Genomic DNA, 16,578 nt, shown 5'->3' with positions numbered 1-16,578 from the left:
CAATTATTAATTTATTATTATAAGAGCACTAACTGCTAGAACTATGCACTCATTTTTTTTATCTTTTCTTTTTACGTTTTAAATAAATATAATTTAATATTTTTTTCAAATAAAATGCTTAAAATTTTCATTTGTACTATTTAACATTTATTTTCATTTTAATCACAATTTTATTTTAAATTATTAAATTAAATAAAAAATATTTAGTACTACTTAAAATTAACAACGATGCATTTAAAACACACAACCAATAAACATAAAAAGGACCTATAAAAATTAGTACAAGCTGACGTGCCTGATAAATTCGATCAAACCCGCAAATGTCTCCTTGCAAATGTGTATTATATCTGATTGGGCCACTTGGAAATTTTCACCGGGCAACTCAAGCGTGAAGGACATCGGTATACCCAAATTGCCATAAGCATAATCATCTAAGCCACCAGAAGCCTATTTAATGAAAAAAAAATCCATTAAATGTCCTTTTCCATAATGCATTTTATCTTACCTCATAAAGGATACCCGCAGACGTGCCAACGGAATAACGCGTGCCACGATATTTGGCAATTTGTGTGGCGGCACGTTGAGCTACTGAATGCAGTAAATTACGTGTGGGCGCAAGGGCATTTCTTTAAAAATAAATTAAAATTTAATTTAAAATATCTATCTAAAAAGTTTTTGGTTTATAATTGATTTTGTTAATTGATTTTTCTAAACGAAAAATAAATTAGTTTTCTCACATGTTGCGACAACATCTGAATTCAGATATGAAAGTGAAATTCTTTCGTTTTTGAATGTCTCACCTCGAATAACCGTAAGGATAGAAGATGTACTTTCCAAATGAGTGCACATCCAAACTAAGTTTAACACGATGACGATTGGCGCTCAAATAGCGAGCCACAGCAGATGTTTCTGCCTCAGAACCAGGCGATGTACCAGAATAAACTTCAGAACATAACTGAAACGGAGATGAAAATAAATATTTTAATAGTAAAGGATGATTGATTTCAAATCCAAAAAAAATAGCTCAATTGACGAGAAAGTAATATTGGTTTATTAAGGAATAATTGAAAGTTTAATTTCTTAAATGAAATTGAAAACTTCATGATTTTTTAATTGATATTAATTCTATCTAACGAAGTTACAACTTGTGATCTAAATATGAACTTAATAATTTATTTAGTATTTCAGCTTCTGCATCCAGTATATCATTGTACAATCCTGTACTATGAAAAAATAATTCTATAAAACTATCTTGACTGGACTGAACGCTATCGAGTATTATCTCTCATATGTTTTCACCCTTATCTATAATCTGGCAACTCAATTAATTTATCGCAGAATCTCTAAATAAGTAATTTTCAGAATCTGTAATAGCTATGTTACTTGAGTATTCACTAAGCCAACAGCGGCCACGCAAAAGCTCAAGCAACACTCTTAATCTGATTTGCGACAAGCTAAAACAAAATTTTAATATATCACTATATGCTTTACCAATTAATATTGTGTTAAACAAATACAATTTCCAGAGAGTTGACCCTTCATCCGTATTTTGCAATTCCTTAATGCTATCTCCCATACTTCACTTCTCTACCCATATGACAATACGGTTCAGGACCTGTAATTGCTTTTATTATCCGGAATCTCTACAAACTTAATAGCAAAATCTAAACTCATTTCATTGTCCCTTCTTAACTAATTTAATGACTATAGATAGCCCTACACTAAAAAGCTCAAACGAACATAATTGGAATATAAACGAACATTATCCAATAGTATGCCTATGTCCCGTCTTCTAAATCCACTGTATAAAAAACTATTTATTCAATAACTAATATAACTAATAGCTTTCAAAAATTATAATATTTATTCAAAAATTATAATATGACTAATAGCTTTCAAAAATTATAATATTTATTGATTTTAATAAAATTTAAAATTAAATTTTTACACTAAATTTAATCTATCCTCAAAATATTATTCCATGAGAAACATATAGTACATCACATTTAATATTAATGCTTACATTTTGACTTGCTCCACGATAATTCCAATTGTTAGCAAAGTTCCGATTAATATCAACACCCACACATGATCTACCACCATAATGATGACGATTTTTACGCCAAAAACGATCCTTAAAACAAAAAATATTTAATACATATTAAATAATTTTTAAACATTTATAATAATACTAACAAATATAAAATTAAGTTCTACCCCATTATAGGGCCACAGAGTTTTAACTTACTCGTGTATGTGTATATTCATAACCATCTGGATTGACTAAAGGTACCACATATATCTCAGTATCTTGTAAAACGCTCTGAAAAGCACGCAAATTATTTAACAACTCATTGGCCAAGTAAAGTACAGCTAAAGGTGTAATCCATTCACGACCATGTGTACCACCTTGAACATAAGCAACACGTCTGGGACGAAGTTGACTGTTCAAAGATATAGACAATCCAGCTACGTGGCGTCCTTCATGTGTACGACCCAAAGACTCATAACGACAATATTGTGGATTTCTTGAAGCAAGAGCGCTCATATAATTTAAAATCTATTCAAATGTCAACATAGAATAAAAATAAAAACATTAATTAAAATAAGACTATAACATATTAACAAAAAAAAATTATCAAATCACTATTCCATATAATCACACCTCACTGTAACGTGGAAAATGTCCAAAAACACCACGAGCCTGTCTCTTAGAACGACTTAATGTGCATTCTGAATTATCACATTCGGTATCAGTCACATTTTGAGTGAAGGCAGACCTGAAATAAATTATATTTATATTTAACACATTTATAACTAATATACGTTTTGAAATAGACTTACATTTCTTCCATTAATGGTTTGGCTACATATGGTACACGTAATTTCTTCAATCTCGTTTCTAGGAATGGTTGCACTGTAGGGCTTACAGATATTATAGACATATTACGTGTCAGTAACCAAAAGTCCAAATTTTCATCCACTGTTTGCAATTGCACCATATGATTGAAAACATCTTCACCATTATGAAATACAGTATATTTGTAGTAACTAAAAATATTAAATAATATTATTTTATATAATACACATATCTGTAAAATGCTGAACTAGAATATATATTTAAGAGCTTCGCGTGAAAAGATTTAAGAACTTATATTTATGCAGCAAGTTGTTAGCATACAGTTTATTTAGCTCTAGTTGATGTTTCAGACATGAGATGTGTGCCTGGAAGACTTCTTTCAGAAGATCTAAATCTTTTGCAGAACTTAACTTGTGATAATACTTTATTATCTATTTTGATGACTATGGATTTGCTTGTATGTTGTATTGGTACACCAATGCCTCATCCGTAGTTCTAATATATTGCATGAATGTGTGACTAAAGAATTTTAGAATTTAGAAATTTAGAATAAAGAATTATTTAAATCTGGGAGGACCAGGTACGAAATACAAATAAATCAATAATCATCAAAATGGATAACAAAAATTTTTCTGAAACCTAACAAAACAGCTTTAAGTCAAGATTTTGATCACTTTCTTTCATTAATTCTCGTGGTGCAGCATATTTTGAATTATTACTGGAATGTCAAGCAGTCATAAGGCATTATGGGGTGTTCAAAATAAAATATTCATCGTAAAAACCCAGATTTGTGTGATGACTACAATTAGATATAGCACTTCCACACAAAGTTGTAATTGTCAACAAATTGTTATTCAAAAATTTGAGAAGTATTCATCGAAAATTCATTATATGAGCAAATATGACTCCCTATGTCCTTTTCCTCTTTCCCTTAGCTATACCTTTCACTACAAAAAATAGGCTAAAAATCGGTTAAAGTAACATAATCAAATTGACAAAAGAAATTAAAGACCATTCTGAAATCTGTTTTTTGTATTATGAATATATATTATATATTATGTATTCTGGATGTCTTACCACAAAAAACAAAATTTTAAATATATTTTTAAAAATAAAATCAGAGTAAACAATATACAGAATGATTTAAGGGAATTATGGATCAAATTTTCAATTTGAGATATAACCAAGCACACTTGCCAGTACTATTAAATATATAGAAATTATATATTAAAAATTTTATATGATATTTCTTTTCAAAATATATCGTTAATCATAATACTCGTAAGATAATAAATTCTCAATTATTTTTTATTTTAAAAAATTTAGTTGATTAGTTGCTTAATTAAGTAAGAAAACATCATTGCGTATGATGTGATTTATATTATTTAATAACACAAAAAATTATTAAGAAACTTAACCGTATTACCAATTCTCAAAACCACCTTAATCGGATTAGAAATTAGTAATCAGAACCAATATAAGAACTATTCATCTGTATCAGATTAACGGATGTAAAATAAAAGTTTGGTAAATTTTTTTTCCCTTAATTTTAACTTTCTCATAATTTAGAATCATATTGTTGAAAGTGATCATTTACCGTACTGATACTGACACCATTTAATGATATTCATTACTTAAGCGCTTTTTTGACAATATTAAGTTATTACTGATATATACTTAAGATAAAAGATATGAATCTTAAAGATTTATTAACTCCTATATATACTTGAATACTTAGTTATTAATATGAATTTAGTACTACTTAGTTCTCTTCATTAAAAAGTTTTATGAGTTGAAGTCAAAAATTCTGTTGTGCTTATTATATTAATTTATTTATATTTTATTAATACCTAATAAGAATTGTTATCTGAATACATTCAAACAGCTTAAAAATATCAAAATTTTAACAAGACAGCTCAAATTATATTACTCATCATCAAAAGTCTTACTCATTAGCCTAAATAAATCCTCTTGAAAGCCAATCTCAGCCAGGAGATAATGAAATTTTCAATATCGAAGAATTTAGTCTCTATTGTTATATTAATTATAATCGATCAAGAACTTCAAGATAATAATTATTTTTATTTTTGTAACAACAATAAATGATCTGAATAGAATTAATAATGATTAATTATTATTTAAAAAAAAATTAAAAACAAATATTTTAAGAAGATTAAACCAATCACACGCGAATACTACAAATTAATCATTTATAAGAGCATTTATTCAGCTCAGACGATATTATATCTAATGTACCGAACAATGGCAATAATGATATTGAAGCAATAATATCTTTTCTTTTTAATTATCTAAAATTATCTAAAATTTAAATATTAGCAAAACATAACTTAATTTGAAAACTTATTGCACTTCGCAGAGTGCAGAGTTTGCTCTACTTCGCAGAGTTTAATAATATTAAACGTATCTTTTTAATTATTTTACCAACTAAAAAAGTTTCATATATGTGTATCTTTATACGCTATACTTCTATAACGTTCTCAACTTAAAAAATTTACGTTTAAAGCTATATATTTAAATAAATCTCTTGAGAACTATGAAATACTGCAACTACTAATTTCCGTAATGAAACAAATTTTCTTATGAAACCGTTCAATAATTTCATTTTCTAAAACCTTATGGTAAAGAAATACAATATAATGCAAAAAGTATTTCCTGAAGATATTTTCGAACAGTAGTGAACTACAACAACAAAAATTTATTTTATATTATTTTAATTAATTGAGTTTTTGGCAAACTACACAACTGTTTCGAGTAATGCCAAATACACATCATCAGTGATCTTGAAAATAATTCTTGTATTCAATTATTCGCAAATAATTTTTTGAAACTACAAGTACCAGAAATCGAACACGTATTTCCAAAAAAAAAATTAAATTAAACTGTGCAATTCAAGCTCAGATTTAACGGAATAATTGTGAATATATAAAATTTTTCTTAATTGTTGCAATATGCACCAATCATGTATAATTACATATATACTATAAATATATATAGATCAATTTTTCATTTCTTGTAACCCTCTATAATAACAAGGTGTTAATATAAATTATTGTGATCCTATTAAAAACGGCCTCTCAAAAAACCTCTTCCAGAAAAGCTTCCTTTTATTAAAACAAATTTCTTATTAAACGCCAAAACAATGTTTATGATCACTATAGTGCAAAGAAACATTATTTTTTATAATATCTGCTCACAAACAGCACTAAAAATAATGGTTTTATGCACAAAAAAAAAACTTTTTTATACTTTTATTAAATAAAATGTGTGAGTACCTTTTAATAATTACTTATGGACGACCATTGCTTCACACATTGCATACGATAGTTTCATTGCCTTCACACATTTAGAAGAACACCTTATATGTATTAGCTTTCGCTTGTACGAAGTCGTTATAACAAAGGATATTACAAAAAAAGGGTATGAAAATTGCTACTAGCTAGGCATCTCTAGGTTAGATCCATGAAGAGCTAAATTTCTTTGAGCAATAAAAAATTCCAACAATTTTTGAAAACAGTAGTTTCTCTGCTCTATACTCCTATAGGCCATGGACTTTGAAAGTTGTTATTAACAAGTTTAAAGCATTTAAGTTATGGATTCTTCGGAGAATTCTATCTATCTAGAATCAAAATTCTATGGACGGATCATGTTAAAAATAATGAAGTCTTACGAAGAATGAACTGAGATCGTGAATTGTTAGCAACTATAAAAAACAAGGAAAACAGCTTACATAGGGCATGTAATAAGATATTCAAAATATTAGCTACTCCAAATGATTATTCAGAGAAAAATCGAAGTGAAACGACATATTATTGGGAAACAATTTGTATGGTTGTGAAATATACGTCAATGGATACGAGAAGTTGGCAACCTTATCAATATAGCTAGATACAGAAAACAATATGCAGAAATCATAAAAAATTTGTAATTATGTTAAAGTTTATTTAAACAATGTGATTTTATGTTATATGATTACCAATATTCGAATTTGAATCGCCAAATAAAGAAGAAGTTTCTCAGCGATATTGTAATCAATCCTATGGTTCTGTATGAACCATCTGTATGAACAATTGGATTTCAATTGGTTTAGAAGGTAAAAAAACTTCAATAAGTTTTTAAGACTTTACTAGAATGCCAATATTCGGGATTAAAATTTATTGTAGTTTATTTATTTTTATATTGTATATTTATAATCAAAAATTCTATTTTATATTTTAAAAAACCTATTTTGAATAGGATGGGATGGTAATAGTGCGAAAATTTCCAAACCGTAAAGAAACATCTTTAATGAAGTAAACTCTTGAGCTGATCATAGAGATATTTCAAATAACCATTATCAGTATTTTTTGGAAAAATCTGTTGGTTTAATAATACATAATACATAATAATAATAATACATAATTTTTGGACCAAAAGTATCAGGTAATTGAGCGCTATCAACTTTGAATCAGGACCTTTGTGTTAACACATTGAGTTAATGTACAATTAATTTATATTATTAAAGAGTTTTTTCAATTTTTATTGTTTATCCATTTTCTCACTATAACCACACCGATAACCTATCATACTCAGGTTCCTTGTATTTCAGTTATACTAAATATGCTTTGTTTTTATTAAACTTTTTTTTTTGAGTTTAATTGTTTAGCTCAAGTTTTAGGATAAATTGATTTTCAAGAATGCAATTATTTTAAAAAATTATTTCTTTATATTTTTAAGAATTGCCTCCATTTTGCGAAACCTCTTTGCAACGACTAAAACAATGTATTACAGATATTCTTACATGTCTCTAATTACAGTGATTAATTCAGAAACATTAAATATGGTTTATTTTATTCGAAAATAATTTTTCATAAATATTAACAAATAATAAAACGGTTACCACCTCACAAATTATTCACAATTAAATTTAAAACTTTTAACATCTGTGCTTTATAAACAAATGTTTTGTAAATAATTTATAAAAATTTATGAATATGTTAAACAGAATATAATTTGTTTAAAACGACGTTTATGCAAATTGCAACGAAACAAGACACAAACAAAAAAAACAACATAAATGTGCGATATGCAGTCAAAAATAGTATCTGTGGCCAATTTATTATTTAATACAGAAACCATTTAAATGATAAATATGCATAATGGCTTATTGAGAAAAATTTCCATTACAACGAAAAACTACAAAACGAAAATTATTTATGGCTTAATAAGTAGCAACCGCCGCGGTAGTAAAGTGTCAGGGCGCTCGATCAAACGCTCCAACTGGCGCTACTCATTCACGTGATTTTATGCATGCATTTTAAACTGGAATAAACCGCGCTGGACCAGCGCAGCATCGCAGCATCGCTACCGCAAGGTATGAGATACATATAATCAAGTAGCAGAATTTTACAACTGTTAACTTCATCGTCGTTCATTAACATAAACATTTTATGAATTCTAGATATTTATCTTATATTTAATTTTTGTGAATTTTTATTGCTTTTCATTATCAATAGCATCATCTGTTCAAAGATGAGGCTAGTTTTTTTTTCTTTATTTTGCTCAATGAAGCTGCTATTCTGTGACTTTATTTTTATTAAAGTGACCTCGATTGCAGAAAATGCTAAACAGAAAAAGACAGGAAGGAAGTGTGTTGCTTGGGGCTAATTTGTACCATAAACTATTTTTGATTATTTAAATAAAAACTAGAATATCGAAAATTATTCTAAAACATATAATCTATATACGTTGTATAATGTCTTTTTAGTTTTTTGAGTAAATATTGTATCTATGGATTAAACGCAGTTGAAATATACTGAATGTGAATGAATATAAACATAACATAAAAGTATTTTTTGTTATGCGATTAATTGTAAACAATCGTAAAAAATAGTAAAATAGTAAAAATTTTATATCTTAGCAACACCTTTGAAAATTTTTAATTTAAAAATCATTAACTACAATATTTTACTAAAAATTATACCTGCAAATCGTTAAAAATGTCAGCGCCCTTGACTGATTTAAAAATCCAAGACCAAAACGTTAATCGCAAATTTAAAAAAAAAACTTAAAATAAATATTATATTACTTAGTTTACTTAAAAGCAATATCATTAAATATTAGTAAATATCACCAACCGTTAAAAATTTGTAAAGATAGACATGGAGACTGACGGCTACCGATCTATAGTGAATACGAGATGTGTAAGAAATACTCCCACCAAATTTATGTTAGTAGCTCAAACTGCAATTATAAATTCATTAAGAATGTCACAAAATTGTGAAGTATTTTTAATTTGAATATATTTTGTCTCTTGAAATTTGGCATTTTATCTTCAAATAGACCTAAGTTCAAGTTTCAGCAAAATTACTCAGAGTGTCATTAAAATTGTTAAACGAATTAACTGAGTTTAACTGTTAAAAAGCTTTTGTTAGGATTTTTTGTTTTTTTTTTTTGTATTTAGATACTTAATTTGTATGTGGAATACATTTATTTTCAATGATTTTATTTTAATACATAATTAAGTTTGACATTTGCTTAAAGCATTTGAAAACGCGCTTAAGATTTTTTGCTAAAAGTCAATGTTGTGTGTTTAATGAAGCACACTAAGTAATTATTAAATAGACTAGAGCCAATAACCTTAGCCATTAGTGCATAAATTATATTATTATAATTTAAATTATAATGCAGTTAAAAAATAAAAGTCACAATAAGTTATTGTTATTATTTTTGAACAAATGATTCAGTTAATATCAGTCACTAACTTTTGTTTTATTTTAATATAAAATTTAATTATTATAATTAATTAAATTTATTAAAAATAAATTAATCTTAATTTAATTAATGTTGAATATTTGCCTAACCATTCCATTGAAACTGCAGTGTGTTACTTCTCCTGTAATCTCAAGAATACAAATAGCAACATACAAATGACTTTCAATGGTGATGTTATATCAAGAAAATATCTTGATATCTTGAGAATATCTTTTGTGTCCAAAATACAAAAAACAAGAAACAGCATCATTCAAATAAGACAGAAGTTTAGTGTTGTACTGCGTCAAATTGCGTCCGCACTCCCGTGTTCTATCTGACTTACTCAGCAACTAAATACAGTGCGCCTGTGTGGATCAATAGTTACAACGTTTAACAAAACTATGCTTACAGTGAGAACAATCTCATCGACTCTGAAAACACTCCACTGTAATGACTAGTTAAACTAAATTATATGGCTCGCCCAAAACTAAAAAGGAAATAAACCTTTCATATCGAGTATAACAATATCGCCATCAAAATAGATATTTCTTACCATGTTTAAAGCAAAATTATCGAAGACCCCTATTATCTCTAGCTTAAAATCTATGCAAGTCTATGCAAGCAGTGTCCGCAACAAACCCAAAGCAATCATGAAGAACAATAACCTATTAATTTATTCTGCTAAGACCTAATTATTAACCAAAATTACATACCTAGTCTTCGATCACAACAAAACAAAGTTGTAAACGAACTGAACGTTAAAGTGGAACACTGCAATTCTCTTAAAAAATAGACATATCTTATGAACTATGCAGCCTAATCAATACCTTCAATACTAATCAATCGTAAAACTGACCGAAATAGCGAAGCACTAGACAGAATTTAGATTGAATTGCAAAACTTGATCAAGCTCAATACCACTAATCCAGGCAGTATTTTTACTGAAATTTTCAAGATCGACGTATCTCTAGACGTATCCAGAATTCTTCATATTTTTCAACATTTCAAATCACAGAGAATTTTATCTGACTCTAAAATACCACGCTATAGTATATATGCTGAAAAATTGAAATCGTATGGGTTGTAAGAACTGGAAAAGTACAATTTTGTTCAGTATGATTAACAAAGTAATTGCACAGATTTTTCATATCCGACTACAGAAATCAGTTTTTCTTCATTACTACTGAAATCAGTTCTTCTACAGTACTACTGAAATCACTAGCATACGCAAAAGAAAGTAAGATTCAGAATCGATCAAATATGCATATATAACAATTAATTAACACTTTCTGAATTATCATCGAGCAATCTAACGAGTTACTCTTTCTTCTTTTATATCAACTTTCTGCAAGATTTCCACATACTCTCGCTTAGCGGTATATAATTCAACAGCTGTTGAATACAAAAGTATTCTATATAAATTGAACAGCGATCCACATGTCTTCTTTGCCTTATCTTACTATATAACACCAAAATTTTTTATATTTCGATCACAAACAAAATAATTTTGTTATAGAAATATATTGATTTAGATTAGAGATGATATACTTTAATCTATTATCATCATCGACACTCTCAACGGCCCCTCAACTTGCGTCAGATTTTAATAAATCACTAACAGATCTCTCCAGCGGTTGAGTCTCCCCACCACTGTGATGACAATGGCCATCAGTCCTATTAGGGACCCGTTTAAACTTTGAATATCCCTAAATTAAGTAAAGTTTCTAGATTAACATTCATATGCTTGAATCTAGTGGAACTCATTCAATGCTTAAACTTCCTTTTAAACCAAGAATTCACTGCTCGTTTTGTCTAATATGTAAAAGATGAGATGTAAACATATGTAATGTAAAAAATAATATTTAAAAAAAAAGATAATTCAATTTGTATAAAAATAGTAAAAATCAATAAAATATTTTATAATGTTTATAAACAATTTTGTTTACATTTTCTGAGAAATTGTTTTGCTTAAAGTTTTTGTCATGACTTGCGAATTAATGTTTTTCAACAGCTCTTCAGTAGTTAAGTACAGAGCATGTGGGAATTAATTTTTAATTCACTTTTTTATATGAAATATTTTTTTTTAATTATTTATTATATCACAGAAATAAATTATATGTTAAATAAAATTTTATGCATTTTATTGTGATAATATTATTAAATAATTGCATATTTTCCTATACTACTGATTCACTTAATTTGCATCAAAACAATTCAATTTTTTTCGATTTCTTCAAATTAATGTTGCTAATGAGGTTTTATATTAAGATTGTTGTCTTATTTTGTTAATAATATTTTGCAATACTTCACAAAATCACACGTTACCTAAACTCGTTTGAGTTAAAAGTCTTGTGATTAAATGAATGGCTTTAAAAAATTAGTAATTTCAAAGACGGATTTTTATTGCTACTGAATGTGAATTTTAATAAATAAAATATCATGCATATAATATTGTCATTAAAATGAACATAAATGAAATTAACAAAAAAAATATTAAATATGATGTGGATATAAAACCTTTTATATTAAACAAAATATTTGCATTACTTTAAAAAGTGCATTGAAATAAATAATTCCTTGTAATTATTTTATAAAGGTCATGGCATGATATTCCTTATTTCAGGTTTTAATTAATGAATTAATTAAGTTGAGAACAGATACTTAGTATGTAAGCACGAACCAATTTAATTTCTTGATGCAAAAAAAAAATTGTACTTAATAATCTAATATGCGACATAACGAAACATTATACTAAACAATAGTTTAAAGTTAATATTTAAACAGTGATTTCTCTCTTAATTACGAGTATCTTAATCGAAAATCTCTCTTAATTAATATTTTAATGCAATTGTTGGTGTTCTGAAAGACCAAAAATTACTCAAACCAAACCAAACTTAAAAGAATAAATTTTTCTGATGAAACTACCCAACATAAACGGGGATGACGACATTTAACTGGGATAACGCAAACGTCTAATGGAACGAAATTCGAATGAGTTGATAAATAAAATAGTTAAATCGGCGCAAGATCAATATGGTATAGATTTGATAAGAATAATTAACAATAGTTATAAATGTTGACAAGATAATTTCTAACATTAAATGAAATTTGTAGAAGCTGTCATGATGAGAAGTATAAATCCAGCATATACTATAACACTCCTTTCCTCTGTGTGCGATAAGATTTAGATCAGTGTTTCTCAAAGAAAATATCCAATATTTTTTGCAAGGATCGTTACCGATATTCTCCCAAAAAATTATATCACAAAACACGAAAATTAATTTATTACTTTAAATGCTCACGAAAAGATAATTTAAAATATGTTAAAAGATCTAAGATTTTTTGAAATTACTCTTGCAGACCAACATCAATCTGTGGAACAGTGGTTAAGTTACCTTAGTTTGGATTATTAGCCAACAAATGTTATATTCATAAATCATATTTAAACTCTTTAAGATTTTTATTAAGAGAGTTTAATGATTTTTATTAAAAAAAATTATGAGAGTACAGCGCAAACTGTCAATTCTGATAACCACTGCCATATTATCACCAATTTTATTGGCATGCAATTAAAGACATGGATATGGAAGATATAAGGCTTAAAATATAATTTTGAATGAGCAAATTATAGCTAAACTATTGCCAGCTAAACAACAACAGGTCAGCGAAAATCACGTTAAAAGCATCTAATACTGTAAAGTAATCTATGGGAACATTTAACTGATTATTCACACCTAATAGCAAAGCTGCCAACACTACTATCCAGAAGCCGCAAAAAGTTGCTCAAAGTCAAGCTTTGAGGGACAGAGCCCTGAACCTATTCACGAAAACCGACAGACTGCTCTATTTAGCACTATCTAATCTGAGAATTATCTCTAGCCGCAAGGGGCGATACGCAGATCTTAGATCAGTCATCGAATAATCACAAAGCTTTTAAAAAATGCATAAATTAGTCAATAAGTACGGTAGGACTCTGCAGAAACGCCCCAGCTATCAAAAGTGCCCAGATGCACTAACTCGGAAAAGGCTCAACATGAACCTAATAGCAATATCTAAACAATATATTGAAATAAATTCGAATAGAGAATTTCTACTCGAATTTCAATCACCAGAAAGTTTGATTTAGGTTTGTTTGCGGAATATATAGCCGCATATATATATATACTATATATAGTATAGTAATATCCTGAAGTGTTTGTTGTAACTTTAATAAATAATAATTGTAATAAAACTTATTTATATAATTGTATATATGATTTTGTTCTGGCAAACAGCTGTTGGTTTAAGATCGTAGCTAAAATATATGTAGAATGTGAATGAATTCTAGTACTTTTAATAAAAATAAAAAAAACTACTACTACTACAATTTGTTTTATTTATTATTAATAGAGGATGTGGCACTGCGAACATCGGTTCTTTTTCGCCCCACATTTTATTTTATTAAGTAATATATTTTATTTTAATTTAGTTTTTTATGTAATTTTAAATATTTTGTGCAATTATTTTACATTACTTTGTGCATTTTCATTTTAAGTGCTGTTAGCGAGCAGTTTTTTAATATATATATATATAATATACATATATTTTTAATATATATCAATGATTACATTCGAACAAAGTTGATTACAGGCTAAATGTGCGAGTGAAGTGAAATGGAAATTCAATAAATGCAGTTATTTCATTTTCAATATATAACTTAATTTTAATAAATAATATGAAAACTGATTATTGATGTTATTAATCATTGCATGTCAAATAAAAGAACATGATAAATATAAGTGACAGTAAATGAGTTGATATACATTAAATTTATTTACTACTATTAAATTTATTTATTACTTTATTTTATTTTAAATTTATTTTATTTTATTATATTTTATTTTATTGTAAGTTTATTTTATTTTCTATTTTATTTATTATTTATTTTCTATTATTGTCTATTTTATTTTATTTGATTTTATTTTATTTTAAGTTTATTTTATTTTATATTATTTTATTTGATTTCATTTTAAGTTTATTTTATTTTCTATTTTATTTATTATTTATTTTCTATTATTATATCTTTTATTTTATTTAATTTTATTTGATTTTATTTTATTTTAAGTTTATTTTATTTTATATTATATTATTTTATTTGATTTTATTTTAAGTTTATTTTATTTTTTTTATTTTGTTTTATTTTATTTTATTTTAATTTTATTTTATTTTGTTTTATTTTATTTTATTTTATTTTATTTTAATTTATTTTATTTTATTTTATTTTATTTTGTTTTGTTTCATTTTATTTTATTTTATTTTATTTTATTTTATTTTATTTTATATTATATTTTATTATATTATTTTATTTTATTTTATTTTATTTTCTTTTTATTTTATTTTATTTTATTTTAATTATTTTATTTTATTTTATTTTATTTTATTTTATTTTATTTTAATTTTATTTTATTTTATTTTATTTTATTTTATTTTATTTTATTTTATTTTTTTTATATTATTTTATTTTATTTTATTTTATTTATTTTATTTTATTTTATTTTATTTTATTTTATTTTATTTTATTTTATTTTATTTTACTTTTTTTTATTTTATTTTATTTTATTTTATTTTATATTATTTTATTTTATTTTATTTTATTTTATTCTATTTTATGTACACATCACTTTTGAAAAACAATTTGCATAATCGTGTTTGAAAATAATGTACTTTTCATTAACATTTTTAATCATTAATTAGCATTATACTAACTTAAACATATTTGCTAAATACTAAAAGGTATTTCGTTTCAGTTTTCATGCATTTATTCATACTCTATACTCTCATTAATTAAACGCCTACTGAGCATTTTCATTCCATAAAATTCTTAGTTGATTAAAGTAAATTACCCTTCATATTTATCCAAATTTGTGGCCATTGTTAGCCCACAAAAGACCAATATTAGCAGCATTGTACCGAGTTTAAACCACATTTCAAAATTTTTTTTTTTTTTTGTATTTAAATACAATATAGAAAATGAATGTATCTTATGCAATTATAAAAAAAAAGATAAAAAAAATTGTATATGCTTATGTGCAATATTCGTTCTAATAAACACTGTTGCTTTTAGCACATTTGTAATAAATATTTAACACTTTAAAATATTTAAATTCAACCAAAATGACAATGAAAAATATTTTACAATTGTATTTTTATTAGAAATAAAAAAATTTAAAACCACAAAGAACAATTTTTGCCACACTTTACTGTTGCAATCTTTCAAGATTCTTCAGACGCTTCTGGTGGCGAGAAAAACTTCATTGTTTCTCATCGATGATTGCATGAGGCGGAACACAATTCTTACAAAAAAAAAAAAATTGCACTGCACGACTTTACTAACTTTAATCAGATTTTTCTTTTATTTTTTATTATATTAGCAACAAACTCCCAAATAAAATTGTTTTACCAATTAAATTTATTCGAAAACACAAACGTATGGAGGAGCGATTTTTCGGAATGCTTGATTGATTCCGTCCGTAACGTTTTCGGTTTTGTTGCAGACTGACAAGCTGCTTGAATCTTGGCTTAGCAAGAAGACGATACCCGAAATGAAGAAATGAACAGTAGAATTGATCGAATCAACTTGATATTATTAATAATATTTTTTTATAGAAAAAAGTGAGTGTCAAGGTTAAAAGATATGTTGAGCGTTCTGTGGCACGAGTTTCTACGCATACTGCGGATGTTACGAGTATTTACTTTAAAGTTTAAACACAGCCGATCTACAGCAAACGCAAGCGCGGTCAATGAGCGATCTTCAAAGTTTTAAAAGCTCAACAGCTCAACAGCCCAACATATCAGCAGCTTAACTTTATTTAGTTATTTATTTTTATTTATTTATATTTTTTTTAATTTTTTTTTTAATATTTTTTTTTTTTTGTAATACATTTTTTATTGTTATTTGTTAAATAAACACGAGAACTTGGTAAAAGCAC

The 16,578-nt window shown here is 26.3% G+C and overlaps 1 protein-coding gene across 1 annotated transcript; it reads right to left on the bottom strand.

Annotated features, from left to right (window-relative positions):
- Window positions 1-213: 213 nt before the first annotated feature.
- Window positions 214-15,594, bottom strand: LOC119670391 (carboxypeptidase B). Its single transcript, XM_038080637.1, has 8 exons — window positions 15,493-15,594; window positions 2,845-3,051; window positions 2,666-2,780; window positions 2,249-2,560; window positions 2,024-2,134; window positions 801-955; window positions 506-626; window positions 214-447 (listed from the first exon to the last, which is right to left on the bottom strand). The coding sequence occupies exons 1-8, from the start codon at window positions 15,573-15,575 to the stop codon at window positions 277-279; spliced, it is 1,275 nt and encodes a 424-aa protein (XP_037936565.1). The 5' UTR covers window positions 15,576-15,594; the 3' UTR covers window positions 214-276.
- Between the last annotated feature and the right edge of the window lie 984 nt (window positions 15,595-16,578).

Source organism: Teleopsis dalmanni, chromosome 1 (genome assembly GCF_002237135.1).
Source record: "Teleopsis dalmanni isolate 2A chromosome 1, ASM223713v2, whole genome shotgun sequence".
Taxonomy (NCBI): domain Eukaryota; kingdom Metazoa; phylum Arthropoda; class Insecta; order Diptera; family Diopsidae; genus Teleopsis; species Teleopsis dalmanni.
Note: the sequence above shows the minus strand (reverse complement) of the source record. Positions and strands in the feature narration are given on the sequence as shown.

What these genes read in the sequence shown, in the direction of transcription:
- LOC119670391 (XM_038080637.1), bottom strand. Translation starts at nt 15,575, where the DNA reads ATGTGGTTTAAACTCGGTACAATGCTGCTAATATTGGTCTTTTGTGGG. An exon ending in ATTTTCCACGTTACAGTGAG is followed by an intron (nt 2,561 to 2,665) that starts GTGTGATTATAT and finishes ACATTTGAATAG; the next exon opens with ATTTTAAATTATATGAGCGC. An exon ending in TATCCTTACGGTTATTCGAG is followed by an intron (nt 627 to 800) that starts GTGAGACATTCA and finishes TTATTTTTAAAG; the next exon opens with AAATGCCCTTGCGCCCACAC.